Source organism: Electrophorus electricus, chromosome 9, assembly GCF_041902795.1.
Source record: "Electrophorus electricus isolate QZ-2024a chromosome 9, ASM4190279v1, whole genome shotgun sequence".
Classification (NCBI taxonomy): Eukaryota; Metazoa; Chordata; class Actinopteri; order Gymnotiformes; family Gymnotidae; genus Electrophorus; species Electrophorus electricus.
In genome coordinates this window covers 18,062,501-18,079,111 of record NC_137505.1, presented here as the reverse complement: position 1 = coordinate 18,079,111, position 16,611 = coordinate 18,062,501, and the positions used below count along the sequence as shown (strand labels likewise).

General features: G+C 44.1%; 2 protein-coding genes across 8 annotated transcripts in view; one reads left to right on the top strand and one right to left on the bottom strand.

Moving 5' to 3' along the window:
* Positions 1 to 1,759: 1,759 nt before the first annotated feature.
* Positions 1,760 to 6,252, top strand: klf5b (Kruppel like factor 5b). 3 transcript variants are annotated; one of them, XM_081720946.1, is made up of 4 exons: positions 1,760 to 2,072; positions 2,996 to 3,767; positions 4,405 to 4,457; positions 4,881 to 5,014. In XM_081720946.1, the coding sequence occupies exons 1-3, from the start codon at positions 1,911 to 1,913 to the stop codon at positions 4,422 to 4,424; spliced, it is 954 nt and encodes a 317-aa protein (XP_081577072.1). In that variant the 5' UTR covers positions 1,760 to 1,910; the 3' UTR covers positions 4,425 to 4,457; positions 4,881 to 5,014. The 3 variants fall into 3 exon arrangements, with proteins under 3 accessions (XP_081577072.1, XP_081577071.1, XP_026860946.2); XM_027005145.3 differs by lacking the exon at positions 4,405 to 4,457 and adding an exon at positions 4,514 to 4,573 and having other exon boundaries at positions 1,761 to 2,072; positions 4,881 to 6,252; XM_081720945.1 differs by lacking the exon at positions 4,405 to 4,457 and having other exon boundaries at positions 4,881 to 6,252.
* A 1,610-nt stretch (positions 6,253 to 7,862) lies between these two features.
* Positions 7,863 to 16,611, bottom strand: part of klf12b (Kruppel like factor 12b) — a 34,296-nt gene continuing 25,547 nt past the window's right edge. For all 5 annotated transcript variants that reach the window (XM_027005212.3, XM_027005211.3, XM_081720747.1 and 2 more), the window contains 2 exons: positions 13,397 to 13,554; positions 7,863 to 13,070 (listed from right to left, as the gene is read on the bottom strand). In XM_027005212.3, the coding sequence (XP_026861013.1) occupies positions 12,889 to 13,070; positions 13,397 to 13,554 (340 nt within the window). In that variant the 3' untranslated portion in view covers positions 7,863 to 12,888. The remainder of the gene's footprint in view (positions 13,071 to 13,396; positions 13,555 to 16,611) is intronic.

The window sequence follows — 16,611 nt, the reverse complement described above, 5'->3', positions numbered from 1 at the left end:
GGCAAGGTTTTTGTACTCCATCAGCTCAGGTTTACCTTATTTGACCATGGTGATGGGGACTGCCCGCTACAGGCGCATTCTCCACATGCTCTCTGTTCTGCCGTGCAGTTGTTGGGCATTTTTTTTAGCTTTTTCACCGTGGCGTTATAACTTGCTGGGGTCTGCAGAGGCCTGTGTGCCAAGACAGACAGATGCCGCATGGCTGCTGTGATCCTTGAAGGCCTCACAGAGTGGCCAAAAGTGCTCCCCTCGGACACACGCTCAGCACATAACTGGGTGCCATGGGGTGGAACTGGCTGGTGCGCAACATTTGACTCTAGCAACTGGTATAAAAATGCTATTTGGTATATATAGGCTATAGACACTGTATAGATTCAGGGCTAGAGGTGTACCTAGAGCATAGATTCATGACTAGAGCATAGTTCCATGGCGAATGCTATAGCTAGAGCATAGAATCATCGACACAGAACAACTGTACTCTATCTGGAGTTAGTATTATTACGGTAATATGAATATTTGTCATTAATATCACAATATTAATAATTCAGCTTCCAGCCTGTTCCATTCTGTTCAGTGCAATTATTTCTTTTAACTAGTGAACCTGGGAACTGGCTACAAAAAAAAAAAAAAAAAAAAAAAAAAAGGTTTTGAATGTTGAATGACTCTTCTTTCAGTAATGACATTTGAAATTGGTCACTTTTTGTATTAGTTTTATTATAATTACATCTGAGGACAAACCCAGAAACCTGTCTGACGTGCGTCTTTGTACCTCAGAACGATACGAGTTCCAAGTAAACAGACCTGTGTTTGCTTTTCAGAGACATCTATGACCAGGACTGGACTGAAGTGTCTTTGACAACACTGGAATTAATTTATTTCAGTAAATGAAAATTACGTTTTAACTTTTACCAGTTTTACGATTAAGAAATCTAGACGAAAATGGCTTCAAATGTGCCACTTGACTGTGAATATATGAGTACCTAAACAAGTAAGAACGAGATGAGGACGAGCATAACTGAAATTCTGGAAGTCTTGACGTGTGACTTGCACGGGTGTAGCTCAATCGAAATCAAAACGAAATCAAAACCATTGGTCACTATATCTGAAATACACTGCCTGCCTTTAAAGATTTGTCTTTAAACCAGTGTCCTCATCAATCCTCCCCATAGCATGATACTTAACAGTGTCGTCTTGTGCTATTTTCATCTAACATTCCGCAAATGCATCCCTGGCAGTGTCTTAGACTGCTTATTACTTCCCCTGGCATGCTGGCACGAAGTGCGCAGTGCTCACCAACAGCTGTGGAGCAGTCGGGCAGATTTGCGGAGCGGCGCATATGGCCCAGGGGAGACGACCGGTGAACTGAAGCTACTCGTGTTCGCCTATGGAACTCTGAAGTCCATGAATCCGTAATGAAATAGAGTTCAGCCTACTTCAGCGTTCAAGAGTACAGGTTGATTAAAGTTCTGTCACATGTGTGCTTTTCTATATTTAAAGGCTGGGATGGCTGTTTCCCCATCGCCTACCTAGAGGCGAAAGAGCGTCAGCGGAAGAAATCTGGGGCGATTTCACATCGGAATTAAGTTGGTCAGGTGTAAGAGATAACAAAAACAAAAACGAAACGTCAATTACAATTACAGGGGTTTAGTAAAGACAACGTCTTTGCCAGGACAATGACGCGCTTGGGGATGGTCCAATATCCCATATCCCGCACATGTAAACGGGCCGTTTGGGAGCGAATGATTCCGTTTGGCGCTCGGCCCCGCCCCATCGGGAGCGCTCAAATCAAGCGCTTGCGTAATTTGTCATGTCAAAGGCGAGGAGCGCTTGACAGCTATCCGTGCTCTTCGACTTTGCAGCCACGTATTTGATGACTTGAGCTCGATCAATTTTGGCAAAGGACGGCGTTTATGGCTACCGCTTTGTTGAGGAGAAGCGCGGGTTATATTCAAGGTCTAGAGGAGTCGTCTAACGCACCTTTCGCGGTGGCCGAGGGAGACGCTTTTAGCCTTCAAGACTGTATTACAGGGAGGAGTAGATTTAATGCCACCCCATCAAACGACCACATTCTGGTATGGTAATCTATCGCATGTCGGATTTTAACGCCTGCCTAGATGTCGATTCTATCAGTAAATGTGTTTGCCTGCGTGTCCTACCGATGCTTGTAGTCTAATAAAAAATATGCTCATAGCCTACATTTTGCGTAATGGCCTGCACAAATAGCTCCTATATTCACGTCGTTAATGATAACGGCGCCGATGTTTTCGTTATTTATATAAAAAAACAAGTTTATGTTTGTGCTCCAAAACAGATCGAGCCGTAGCTTAGCTGTTTTAGTAATGCAATGGTCCCTCACACCAAACGGGGCATGCTGAGTTTATTATGGTGAACCCCGCAGTTACGCTGACCTTAATCTGAAAACTCGCGCGAGCACTCCATAACCGCGCGGCAGCTGTACGAGCTAAATTCAGACGGAGATTTTCCTGGTTTCTGCTTGCCAGTGGAAGAGCTTTGGGGAGATTGCATTCGCGAAGACAAGCAAGCATTGGCAAAAATGAACCATCGTCCTACCAGTGTAGAGATGTCCTAAGGTTCAACCATGATAACCATAGAAATTGCTGCAGTCCTAAGTGTGTGTGTGTGTGTGTGTGTGTGTGTGTATATATATTTTATATATATATATATATATATATATATATATATATATATATATATAGCGCTGCAGTACAGCCTTTCATATTAGACTGTATTTTGTCATGGCATTAAATATTTTGCAGGGCCTATTGTGCCAAAACATGTCTACCACTATGTTGTCATCCTCAGATGTCAATTGTATTGTTTATTTTTAGGTCATTTGGAAAATTCCTTCTAATGTCATTCATAGTTTGCCCACTAGAAATTTAGTTTGTTAAATGTGTTCATGTACCTTTAGCCGTTCAGCAGTGATTCTTCCGTAGTGGATGAAAATGTTACAAAGTATTTATGTTGCCCTCAGATGGACAAATACCTGCCAGCTCAGTTCCAGACAATGTCAGAGTACAAGAAGTTCAGCCAGGAAAGCTTCCTAATGGACCAAAGTTCTCCCTACAGCATCAACATGAACGTCTTTCTTCCCGATGTCACCTATCTGCGGACCGGCCTCTGCCGACCCGCCAGGCCCACAGAACCCCAGCTGAAGGCAGAACCGCTGCACTCCCTTAGCTACCCGAGCTGCCCCCGAGCCGTTACCGGCGGCCCGCCTCCATCCGAATACACGCACCTTTTCGGCGCGGCTGCTGGACCAGGCAGCACGGCTTTCATCAAGCAGGAGACACCCCCGCTTGACTTCCAGGACGTCCCGTTGTTCCAGCTGTTGAACTCGGACGTGGATCCCACGGCTGCCCACCCCTTCGCAGAGCCCCCCGGCGGCGCCTGCTCCTCCATGCCGGCGTTCGGTGCACCAATGGCGGGGCGGGCCGCAACCGAGGCAGGTGCCGGAGGGCCACCCTCCGCCGGGACCTTCGGCCAGCGGCAGCAGCAGAAAGCGGTTTGCCTTCCCCCCTCGCCTCCCAGCTCCGAGCCCGGAAGCCCTGACCGGAGGAAAGAGCTCATGCATAACCTGTCACCACCTCCCTCCTACGCTGCCAGTATGGCATCCAAACTGGCAGGGCCGGCATTAGGCCCTGGAGCTCCCATGCCAGTACAAACACAAGCCATGCCTGCTAGGTACAACCGCAGAAACAATCCAGATCTAGACAAGAGGAGGATACATCACTGTGATGTCCCAGGTGAGCTGCGAAGAGCTGTCAGGCAAACATCTGACAAGAAAGTGCATCTGCGCTCAGGTGCTGTCAAACTAGGCGTCAGAATCAGTTCTGTTTGCTTCTCACAACATTCAGTGCCTTCAAGAGGGACACCGAGCATTTAAATCAGAATTTTAGGAACGTCAACAAGACAGCGTACTGTTACTTATTAGAAGCAATCATGAGATCAACTCCTCAGTTGGTGATATGAAAATAAGGGAAAGGCATTGTTAGCTTGACAGTATGATAATCACTGTCACACTGTAGATGTTTCAGTAAAATAACAGTAACATAGGGGCTTTTATATATATCATAAAACTGTCAGGTTTTTCTGTGTCGAGGTTAAACAAATCCACAATATGTAGCCTATCGCACAAATCTGCCATTCCCATTTCATTGTCACAGTGTCATGTTAGATGCTTTATGGTTCACATCTTGTTATGATCACACTAAAATAGCGCTATAGTGATAATCACAGAACTACATACCAGGTGATAATGTATCATGGCATACACGCATGAGGTAATCAACATTGTCTCAGAGTGAGGAACAGTCCTGGAACTGAAAAAGAATGGAGCAATTATCATTAATATTAGGGTTTCTCTCTCTCTCTCTCCATAAGACATGATCACTCAAGTTTGAGCTGATGAGCAAGTCAGCGCTAGCCGGTCCTAGGTAATTATAGTTACACAACGCCATCTGCTCACTAACACTGCATTCTTTTGCAATAGGGTGTAAGAAAGTCTACACCAAGTCCTCCCATTTGAAGGCCCATTTGCGGACGCACACAGGTACAACTTTTGATCACGAATGTTTGAAAAGGTCTCTTCTAGCTGGCCTCTCTCTTATTTTGGGCCGTACTTGTTATGTTGCCAGGCGGAAGTATGTCACAGGCATGCGCTTGTGTTCTGAAATGAATTCTCTGTTACACTTCCTCCTGTCGATCTACTTAGCGAGTTAAAATGACCACGTGCACCTGTGATCCCATGCACGGATATGTCCATATATTCCCCGTTTTCCACAGAAGAGGTTATTGACTGGCGGCGAGGCAGTAGCCGCCCGTCCTGTGTAACCGAATCGCGTCGTGTTTTATTTCAGGCGAGAAGCCGTACAAATGCTCGTGGGAGGGCTGCGACTGGCGCTTCGCCCGCTCCGACGAACTGACGCGTCACTTCAGGAAGCACACGGGGGCCAAGCCCTTCCACTGCGCCGTGTGTAGCCGCAGCTTCTCCCGGTCCGACCACCTGGCCCTACACATGAAGAGGCACCAGAGCTAGACGTACCCCAACCCACCGACACTCCCTGCCCAGCCTACGCTCTCCGGCTGTCTAGGAGAACGGCTCCTGTATATGTTTTGTAGATCCATCGCTATGGTGGTTCTTCATGGGTTCTGACAGATCTCGAGGTGGGTAGGGGCAAACTGTGCTGGCAGTGGGCCTACAGCCCTGCGGGACATAACAGCAGCTAAGCAGTCTGAACAACTGGGAGTTTTGTCATCAGCTGTTTTTGTTTCGTGTTGTGCGTTCGTCACGAAAGTACTTTCAATGTGCCTTTTCCATTTTAACGAACACAGAAACCACCTCCCATGTGAATAAGCTCACAAATCCGTTGCACCTTACGGTTAATTTAACTTTTGTCCCAGTTAGATTAAAATAACATTAACGCCAAGTTGATGTTAAGCTAAGGAGGAGATCTCACTTCTAATTTCCAAGTCCAGGCTTGTTCTGTACCCAAAAAAAAACAAAAAAAAACAAAACAAGAATAGTTAGAGCAATGTGAAGCAAATCTGATCATTCATGGGGACATTAAAAGCTCTTGTTGAAAGAACAGCATGATTGGAAACAGTGTTTGGTTCATTCTTGTATCAACAACTGGCTAAATAAAGTAATGAAGTCTTAAATGCCAAAGAAAAGAAGAAAGTAAAAAGTTCGTCATCTGGTCAATTGGCCTGCAGTCACAGTTTCACGTTTTTTTCTTTCTTTTTTAAGGGTAGGCTACATTTATTCTAAATCAAAGAACAATACAGAAACTGACAAAACTCCCTGTAACTTCAAATGAAAAGTGCTTGGAATGCTGCATTTCATGGTCAATCTACCATAAATACCAATTTAGTGATATTTATGGTGGATTGAGATGAAATATGTGATCTGAAAACATTTTATTTGGGATAGCTTTAAGTGTAAATATTGTAATTCCTTTAGTCTGTATTATTTATTTTTTTGAGATGAGTGTTTTTCTACTCTATAAATACTTCTCTATGCACATATACGATGTGACTAGAGGTATGGGAATGATGGTTTTAATTATTAAAAGAAATCTTACATTTCAAATCATTTGAGAACAACATGATTGCCTTCAGATATTAGAGATATTAGCTGCAGCAGATAAGTCCTCAGTTTGTGATTGTAAGGCTTATAGAGTGTTTTGTGTGTACTGTGCGTGTGGTCTTATAAACCTTTCCACTGCATTACTCAAGTGTTTTGGCTTTCTTTCTTAATTGCAGTATAGTAAATAATTACAGATTTTCTCTGTTGACGTGAAGATCCGATTTCATAGAGTGAAACTGTATGAGCACTAAACAAGCTTTAAAACATTCAGTGATGCATTTGTATTTGAGGCTGACGTGTTTAGATGCACTGATTTGCTCTTCAAATTTTTCCCAAACAGTCTCTGTGTACATGACGTATCGATCGCAGCACTTCCCCAAAGTTTACAGTGCCTCTCTTGCTTTACAAGTTAAACTGGCAAGTCCTGCCATTCTGTGCCAAGCCTCAGGCTTAGATGAATAGCGATAGGTGTGGCACAATTATAGTGTAATTGAGATAAACTGATACATCTGGCATTAATGATCTGAAAATGGAAAGATATTTTTACATGAGTAATTGGGTGTTGCATTTCGTGCCACTGTAAGACTTAAATTTTTTAAACAGGACATACAGTACAGTCTATACCAGTATAATGGCTGCCTGTTTATTAGACATGTGCACTCAACACTGACCCTTACATGGGTTATTCCTCACCATGAAACAAGGTAACAGGTAGCAGGCAGGGAGCAGAAGACCTTCGACTTCAAATTCTGAGCTTTCTTCTTATGGCCCAAGTGCTGAGACAAATTTCCTGTTCATCAGGGATCAAAAGGAATTTGATTCGGTTTAAACTACTCCCCCGATTCTCTAATGATCCTCCAGTGATGCTCTGAGAATAATTGGATGGTGCTTTACTATGCAACATGGTACCAATCCAGCACATACGTTAAAGCTTTAGCAGAACCACTAAAAGAGTGGGAAGGGCAGCCCTTCTATAGACACAATGTCCTGACCTCCAAAACAACAGGATCTCTCACCAGTTCTTCTCACTTAACTTGACCACTCAATGTGAAAAGCAGGTTACAATGGTAAAAGGACTTCTGGAATTAATTTAAGGCTATGAATGAACAAATAACAGTAAAATACTTCATGACACTTCCTGAAAGGATACTTCGTCAGGCGGTTCATATTTTAATGAATTCAAAAAGAATCAAATTTAGTTGAAATCCCTTTGACCTATGTTAATGAATATATCAGTGTCTGTTATATCATGAAAATGGAATTTGTATGCTTATTTTTACAAAGTGTTGGTTCTAAATATTTCCGTTTGTAGTATAGTGTAGCATTATCCTTGCATGTGAACTGACCAGTTTTGCCCTGACATTACCATTGTAATCTGTGGTTATGATTATCATAAAGATATAAAGATCTTTTTATAGCCAAACATATTTAACCATTGAAAAGAACAAAGGAGTGTGCCTTTCTGCCATGTTTGTTGAAATGACTCAATGAAGGTTCTCTCGTCCAGTAAGAGTGCAAAGAAAAAAAAAGGTTTAACTGTTACACAATGCAGTGCAGAGTAGTTTCTCTGGGCTGGTGGAGTTTTACTGTATTGTATGTCATGCCACACCCACTTTCTTGTGAAGAGTTTTTTTATATAGCATGACCACTGAGCAAGTGCAGTCATCAGTTTACTCATATAGAACTGCTTGTTCATACTCCTAATGTAACACCTCAAAGCCAAGTGCAAACCTTTGTCAATTAGTCACATGTATTCCATACAAAATGCAACTTTATTAACTTTCATGCCTCTGATTAGATTATTATACAAGTGTAATGTTAAAACTCAATTTTAATTCACAGCTCAATCTTGAGAAGAAAAAAAAAAACCTACAGAAAAAAAGCAAAAGCACTATTTAGACACCTTTTGGAGATCTAAAATAAAGAAGAAAACACATATTCTTTCAACCTTTGAAACGATTGAGACAAGACATCCTCTGATAGGATTCAGTGTGAACGGACTCCCTTAGAAGCAAAGCAGGCCAAAGTGTCACAACTGTGCAGTAAAATGAAAAGCTCTGAATATATGTACAATACACACACACACACACACACACACACATACGCACAAACACACACACGCATTCACTATACATAAATACAAGAACAATAATCACAGAATATCAGGGAAAAGAAAAAAACTGGAACAAAGGCATTGAAGTAAATATTTAGATTGCAGAGAACTTAAAAGTGTTTGATATCGAAAGAAGAAGCAATATTGTACAGACTAATCCAAACACAAATCAGGAACCGGAAAGGAGCTGTTCACAGAGGAATTACCCCAGGCTGTTACAGCCCTACTCCTCGTGCTCAAAGTCTCCAGGAGAACATCTCCGGGAGAACCACAGGCACCAAACACTAGCCATGAAGGACGGCTGGTACTTAGAAACCGCTGAAAGCCAGGTCTACATATCCGTGCCATGTGGAAGGAAATCCGAATAATGGAGAAACTGTGTCAAGATGATACAGTAAGTAGCAGTATATCCACCTGTGTGTGTGGCCTCCACAGAAGACACGTACAGCGTCGCTCGGTGAAGTGAGAAAAGCGCGTGTGTTCACAGCTTTAGCTTAAGATGTCTTCAAACAATCCATAAGGCTCAGTGCATTACAAATAGGCTTTGTAGATTGTACTGTACATTGTGTTTGGGTTTGAATGTTTATTGGTAGCAGGTGTGCTTTTATGGGCATCGTTTTGTTGCCTTTCTTTGTGTGCACAATTTTTTATTTTTTTTTATGTGTGTGTGTGTGTGTGTGTGTGTGTGTGTGTGTGTAAGTAATTCATATAGTAGGCACTCTTCATTATTGCATAACTTTGACCCTGTTTGCCATTACAAAATTATGCCACAAAAAAATGTAAGAATGCCAGAGCAGGAAGTAATACTTCATTTAAAACTTTACCAATACTCTTATTAACTATTACAGGAACTGAGGATGAAGTTTAAAAGCTTCACTGTGTCTTTAAATCAAACTAATGATGTCAAATAACGCATTGTGCATATGTACTGTGCAGGAGCTGAAACAATGCCAAATTGAATTATAAAATAATATCAGTATATGATATCAGAAAGCCTGATTTGAGAGAAAAAAGAAAAGAAAACATACCAAAAGGAAAAAGGAAAATGCTCTTGAATATTGTTTGGAAAAGAACAGCCACTGGACTGGTCTGTGTTTCTTTCACATTTAGCAAAGTACCACTGTTCTAAAAAGCAATAGAACGGAGGAGTAGAGGTGGCCGCATGCGTGTGGTCCTCACTGAGGCAGCCGGCCCCGAAGCCTGCGGCAGATTGTTATCACTCATAAAGGATACGGGCATTACATCATTACATCATCAGGATACATCATTATCACTCATAAAGGATATGGGCATTTAAGATGAAGCCATCATAAACACTCACTCATTCAGCCGCATTGTACACTCTGTAATAACAGGTAAAAGAAGGTCTTTGAAAAAAATCTGCATATGTATAAAGGTAATCCCTTGTATTTAAAAAATCAAACAAAAAGCGCTATTCTCAATAGGTATTTACAGCCTGGAAAACTGCGTAATAACTTTCACTTTCACATATATTACAACATTTTAAAAGATTTCTTTGTACAGAAAATAGTAATATGCAGACGTAGTGTCCCACATTGCAGACATTTCTCAAAAATACAGTATAAGATGATAAGATACACTGGTGATTAATGTTATGTCTAACTGAAAATAATTAATTTTATATTCATACTTCATAAAAACAAGGTGCTGATATGCTTGAGCCCAAATACCACAGGAAACACTCATGTTTACACAAATAGATATATAACAACAAAAAATAAAATAAAATAGATCATAATACTTTGAAACACAAAAAAAGGCAAGAGACAGGTTGGTCATGGTACTTTTCTAATGGACACATTGCTTTTACAGCATCTCACAAAACTGAATTTCAATTTGTTGCTTGTGATAATATGGACATGAACATTCCAACAGCAGTGCTCATGAATGTGTGTGTGTGTGTGTGTGTGTGTGTGTGTGTGTGTGTGTGTGTGTGTGTGTGTGTGCGTGCGTGTGTGTATGTGTGTGTGTGCGTGTGTGTGTGTGCGTATGTGTGTGTGTGTGTGTGTGTGTGTGTGTGTGTGTGTGTGTGTGTGTGTGTGTGTGTGAACATGTATCACTGAGGCTCATACTGGCCATTTGAAAGTGCATGGGTGGAGGAATGGCAGGTTACAGAACAACTGCACTCAAACAACTGAAACCATAAGCTAGTCTCACACCAAGAGCTTACCGTCTGACAACATCGCATTTGTACAATGGGCAATAGCTTTGAATTTAGAGCTTTGAATTTAGAGCTTTGAATTTACAATGGTCTTCATCTGGGATCAGTAAACAAAACATTCTGTGTATTTGTCACATTGTTTCTGATATTCACTTTATGTAGTGGTTTTTTTTTTTCTTAAATGCTTGAGGCAACCAAAGATGAGTGCAAATTCTAGCATCTCAAAGTGAATGGAATACATTATCCATCTCTCTCACCTTTGTAAAAAAAAAAATAATAATAATAAAAAAAAGGTGAATACCATGAATGTGAAGATATAAAATCGCCTACCATCTCTTTTTTAAGTACAATATTCTCCTTTCCTGAAATAGCTTCTTCTGACTGACCCCTAGTGGCCAACGTGTATTTAGGGAATGAGTCAAACTAGCTCCCCTACATAGTGCACTAGATAGGGCAGGAGCTTCTACTCCCGTTTGTAGTGTATTCTTGTCAAACAGGGAGCCATTTAAGATTTAGTATGACTCTCAGGAATGCTGTATATACCCACAAATCTGCAAAAATCCCAAATAAAAGGTCATTTTCAGTGTATGGACATGCATTATTTGATGCATTAAAATTTATTATAATACGATGTGAACACCCTTGAGATATTAATGAAATGTTCAATTAAATGCAACACAGCCATATTGTACATGATCTCTGGGATTGATAAGGCCTGTGGGGACAGACAGCTTGGTTCAGGCAAGCGCCTGTGCTCTACCTGTTTGCTCTTGAAAAAAGAAAATCTAGCCTTTCAAATGCAATCAAATCAGGGGACTGGGCTCATTTTCCGAATGTCCAAAATGTCAGAGCTACAAATCTATTACAAATATAGAAGATTCTGTACTATAGAAAACTGAGTGGCACCAGTAGAAAGGCCAAGGTGTGTCCGTGATTATGAAAGCCCTCTGTGGTCAGAGCAAAAGAGAGGGGTCCCCGAGGCCATCTCCCTCACCCCAGGTGCCCTTGACTGAGTGTATTGCTCTCCTGGCATGTATCGTCTGTTCAAAAGTAAGAAAAACTACAACAACAACAACAACAACAACAACAACAACAACAACAACAACAACAAAACACCTATGAAGGGCCACGCATGGTCAGGACTGCTCTGGTGTTTCTGTCCCTCAATTTCCTCAGAGCTAAAAAGGGAAAAAGCAAAGCAAAAGGAGAATGCTGGGAGTGAGCACTGAGTGAGCAGTCAAAAACACTTGGGGCTCAGGGATGGGTTGGACGCTTAGGTCCTGTGTTTAGATCTTTCTGGGGCGACTGCTTTGCGTGTGAGTGCTGCTGAGCGTTATAGCTGCGCCGTTGGGGGCCTGCCCTACTCAAAGCTGCTTCAAAGCAAGGAGATACAGGAAGGGTGTGTGTAAAACAGCAAAAAAGTCAAACAAAATACTGAAAACGCTAGGGACGGTATACAATTGCACTTAACTCGCTGATCACAGAACAGAACGCACTGACACAAACCAAAGAGGCCAAATACCTGAAGCGTCACCACCGGACATCCTGCGGCACGCCCAAGAGTTCTTAAAGCCACACGAACCCCACCCGCTTCAGCTCCTGTGCTTCGAAAAAGCAGTTTTTGGTGTGAAAACCAACATCAGGATGAACCTTAGACATGATGCATGGACCGAGTCTCTTGATGTGTCGCCTGCTGTCTGTATTAGCTCGCTCACAGACCCACGCTAAAAGAAGCCTCCGGATATAGTGACATCACTATTGCCATGGAAAGGAACTTCTCAACCCCAGTGTGCTGGCTTCCCGAAGTGCCAGGGAGGGGTCAGTATTTGCAACAGTGCCTTTCTCCTGGGTTAACCCTCCCCGCACCTGTTCGACCGCCTGGTCCTTGCCTGGCTCAGGTATGGCCCAGGTCTGGACCAGATCTGGCCCAGGTCTGGCTGAGGTCAAAAGAGTGAGGCGGGTATGCAGTCATTTCCATTCTGGAGTTCTTCACATTGTTGATGACAAGAAGAAACAGCCAAACAAGAATGAAAGGAAAAAAATTCTGGATGAACCAACAATCCAACTGCAGACAGAAGAACTCACACCCAAGAGCCGTCAGGTGGGTACCGAGCATCTAGGCTAGCGCCCGAGTTCAAGACACCTGAATGTCCACACTTCAGGATGAAGGCCGCTACTGCAGACTGGCCTGTTCTGTCCCTGGGGACGACCCTGTTCAGCTGTATGGACACTTCTTGTCCATATCTCCTTCAAATGTCCTCTGTCTCTCTCTTTCTGTCTCTCTCTGCTCTCCGTATCATTCCCCCCAAACCAGGGACAGGCAAGACTGGTCCAGCCCAGCTGGACAAGTGCAGGGGAAGGCCCAGCTCCCCCAGTCTGCACGTGCAGATGTGTGTGTGTGTGTGTGTGTGTGTGTGTGTGTGTGTGTGTGTTTGGGATGGGGGGGGGCTGGGGGGAGGGGGTGGGGGGTTGTGTGATACAGTCTCAGACCAGCATGTGTCTGCGGCGGTGCAGAGCCAGGTGGTCTGACCGAGAGAAGCTCCGCTCGCAGTCCGCACACTTGAAAGGTTTGACCCCTGTGTGCTTCCGGTAATGCCGCGTCAGCTCATCCGAGCGAGCGAACTTCCATGTGCAGCCATCCCACGTGCATTTGTATGGCTTCTCACCTGCAGGATGACATAAGGAATATGAAAAGGGGCGGCGGAAAGATCAACAAACAGCTCAGACCTTTAAAAACTCTGAAAACTGTCTATATTGTTGTGCAGCTGTACAACTTTATGGCTTTTTGACAAAAGGGCCTGTAATAGAAACACTAAAGGATTTGTAACAGATACCGATTTGCAAACTGATCTCTGACAGAAACAATAAAAGATCTACCGGCATCTGAAACGATCATTTAATCAATTGCGCTAACAAATAGCCCCAGGTCTTGACAACGCCAGCTAAAACCCTTGAGATGGGCTGAGTTTGTGCACTGCTGTGACTGACTAACCTGTGTGTGTCCTTCGGTGTGCTTTCAGGTGGGAGCTCTTGGTGTACACTTTATTGCAGCCCTCGAAATCACACCTGTGAATGCGCCTCTTCTTGGAGTCCGGGGACTCGGACCGGCGTGGACGTCGCAAGCTCTCAATACTGAACGGTGACATGGAACTGGGGAGAGAGGAGAGAACAGGCATGAAACCCACTGTGCAGAATCAGACAATGAATCAGCTAAAATCTACTCTAATCAGCTTAGTTGCCACAATGGGCTTCTTGCAACTAATGCTTCACTGCTGCCCCCATGTGGTGCATTGAATAAAAATCATCAGTTGCTTTTCCCAGCAGAATCTCAGACAGCGTTTCAGTGGTAAACCTTGTGTTGGGTATTTCTGTGTCCATAGTGAGGTTATATGGGGTTTTACATTGACATATATTCATTTACAGCATAACAATAAATGGCATATAGTACATTACAAGAAAATGTGAATCTGTGACCTGCACACCAGAGCTTTGCTTTCTGAATCAAATAAAAGTTAAGTATTAGACCAAAAATAAATTACTTACTAATGAACTACATAAAACAAGTTATATGAAAGGTGCGTTTTAACCACTAGATGGCACTCTAATCCCTAATACAATTCGACTGAGGCAAGTAGCTTAGATGCCAAGACTGATCGTTTTTCTTCCTGAACCAGCCACCAGTTTTGAGCACAGAGCATCTTGTTTGTCCTGTGCTTCGTGTGCTACCCCTAATGACAGTTCACCGCTGTGCTCTCTCCATAATGAATAGTGTCTGGTCAGTCTTTTTATACTGAATCAATATTTTATGGCTGCACAGGCTCTAATGGATACAAAACTAGACTATATTAACAATTTTGTATGTGTGTGTGTGTGTGTGTGTGTGTGTGTGCACGTGTATAAACATGCATGTGTGTGTGTGTGTATATATGTGTGAGTGCGTGTCCATGTATGCATGCAGGTGTGAATACACGTGTTTGTGTGTGTGTGTGTGTGTGTGTGTGTGTGTGTGAATGTGTGTGTGTGTGTGTGTATGAGTGTGAATGTGTGTGTGTGTGTGTGTGTGTATTTGTTTGTGTTTGTGTTTGTGTGGCTCTAGGTTAATGGAATATTGATACATGGTAGTGAGGGTCTGTTTTCAATATAAAGTGATAAGTGCCGAAAGAGCTGGTTGGCTTTCAGTGAGAGGCTTTGTTGTGCTGTATAACAGCCAACGAGCCCAGCACCACTGGAGCAGGAAGGGAAGCCACGTCACTGTGCACTAAAAGTGAAGAGGATGTACTCTCCAAGTAGTGTGTGTGTGTGTGTGTGTGTGTGTGTGTGTGTGTGTGTGTGTGTGTGTGTGTGTACAAAAGCGCATAACAAAAATGTGCTGTATAACTTCTATTTTGTCTTGCAAAGGAAGGGCAGTGCCCACCCTTACTCTTACTCATTTGATCACTCTCTCTCTCTCAGCACCAACTCTCATGTTGCATCAACTCTCTGCCCCTAGTGCCCAGTCATCAGCTTAGACTGGGTCAGCCACTGAAAGCTAAGGGGGTGGGGCCAGACAATGCCTTCAGAGAAGTGTCTCTACCACACATAGGCCACTTCCTGTTTCTCCCCTGCTCCAGGGATCACCTGTTGGCATTGGCAATATGCCAAGCAAAAGCCCAGCGGAAATGAGCCAATGTGTGAGAAATGAAGGCATACTCCAGCTCTCCCGCTGCCTCTGCCTCTGCCCCAAACACACGCACGCGCACGCACACACACACACACACACACACACACACACACACACACACAGCAGAGAGCAGAAAGAAGGGGGTAAGAGTGCAAATCAGCAGAGAAACGGAGAAAAAGAAGAAGAGGGGAGGGAGGGGAGAGAGAGAGAGAAAGAATGACGTGGACAGAGCCAGCACTGGTCTGGGGGAGTGTGTGTGGTGGGGTAAGAGTAGATCACAGACTGAAGAGGCAGGAGGAGGAGGATTGGGAAGGGCCCCCACAAGCCCCCGCGCGAGGGAGTGGGCAGGCATGGTCCGAGGGGAGCTGGGGAGGATCTACAGTGGAAAGGCACATTCATACAGGATGTTTACACTCCGCCTTCACTCAAGGGAGACGCCGCGAGTTCCCCGTGAATAGGACTGCAGCAGGCGGGCCCATACAGACACACCCCTCACCTGGGCCATACAACACAGAGCTCTGGGGTCTGCTCCGAGCCCTGCAGAATCCTCACCTGCTTGCGTGCGTGCATGTTTTAATTTGTGTGCAAGCGGATTTGGCACTAAGTTGGGTCTTTGTGCTTTTGTTTCAAGCCCCTTCGTCGCCTGTGAGGGGGTTTTACCCCTCGAGGACAGACAGACAGACAGACAGACAGACAGACAGACAGACAGACAGACAGACAGACAGACAGGGGGGCGAGAGAGGAGGAAAGCAGAGGCAAGGAAGCAGAGAAGACGCAGAGGTTCAGTGGGATTATCTGGAACCAAAGCCGAGTATGGGGGCTTGCATGGAGAGTAGCAGTTCAGCCCCAGAGGCAGAGAGAGAGAGAGAGAGAGAGAGAGAGAGAGAGAGAGAGAGAGAGAGAGAGGATGAGCCTGGAGAATGTACAGATGCTAAGCTGCAGTGAAGCCAGCCAGGACAGCCGGAGAGAGTGGCAGTCCAGAGCACTAATGAAGGGGGGTGGGGGGGTACTCAAGCACAGTAGTGTGTGTGTGTGTGTGTGTGTGTGTGTGTGTGTGTGTGTGTGTGTGTGTGTGTGTGTGTGTGTGTGTGTGTGCGCGCTCCCCCACCTGTTTGGCCGAATGGCCGTGGATACTCAAGGGAGCGGGCAGAATCTGCCAGGGCACTCTAACAATAGTACAGCCTCTTCCCCTAGCTTTCATAAATATGGAGGATGCCACAGAAGTGGTGTTTTTTTTGCACACACACACACACACACACACACACACACGTCACTCCGGAAGGTTTATTCCCATGGGAGAAAGGTGCTTCAGACAATGCTCCAGGCACATGTAAGTCTCTCCCCACCATACTGATCTGGTGCACACACTCTGATAGTGTCATCATCACCTCACCCTCTCTCCTTCACGCAGCCACACACTCACCCTCTATCTGTACTGCAGCCTGTCCGATGACTCACACCCCATAAAGTGTGATATTTTGGAGTGATAGTGTCTGCTGCTCGCAGGTGTACGGCTGGCAAATCTGGACACGACGAAGCCGGTCTGA

Coding starts and splice junctions, on each gene's coding strand:
- klf5b (XM_027005145.3), top strand. CDS start 1,911: ATGGCTACCGCTTTGTTGAGGAGAAGCGCGGGTTATATTCAAGGTCTA. Junction 2,073..2,995: donor CATCAAACGACCACATTCTG/GTATGGTAATCT, acceptor TGTTGCCCTCAG/ATGGACAAATACCTGCCAGC. Junction 4,574..4,880: donor CCATTTGCGGACGCACACAG/GTACAACTTTTG, acceptor GTTTTATTTCAG/GCGAGAAGCCGTACAAATGC.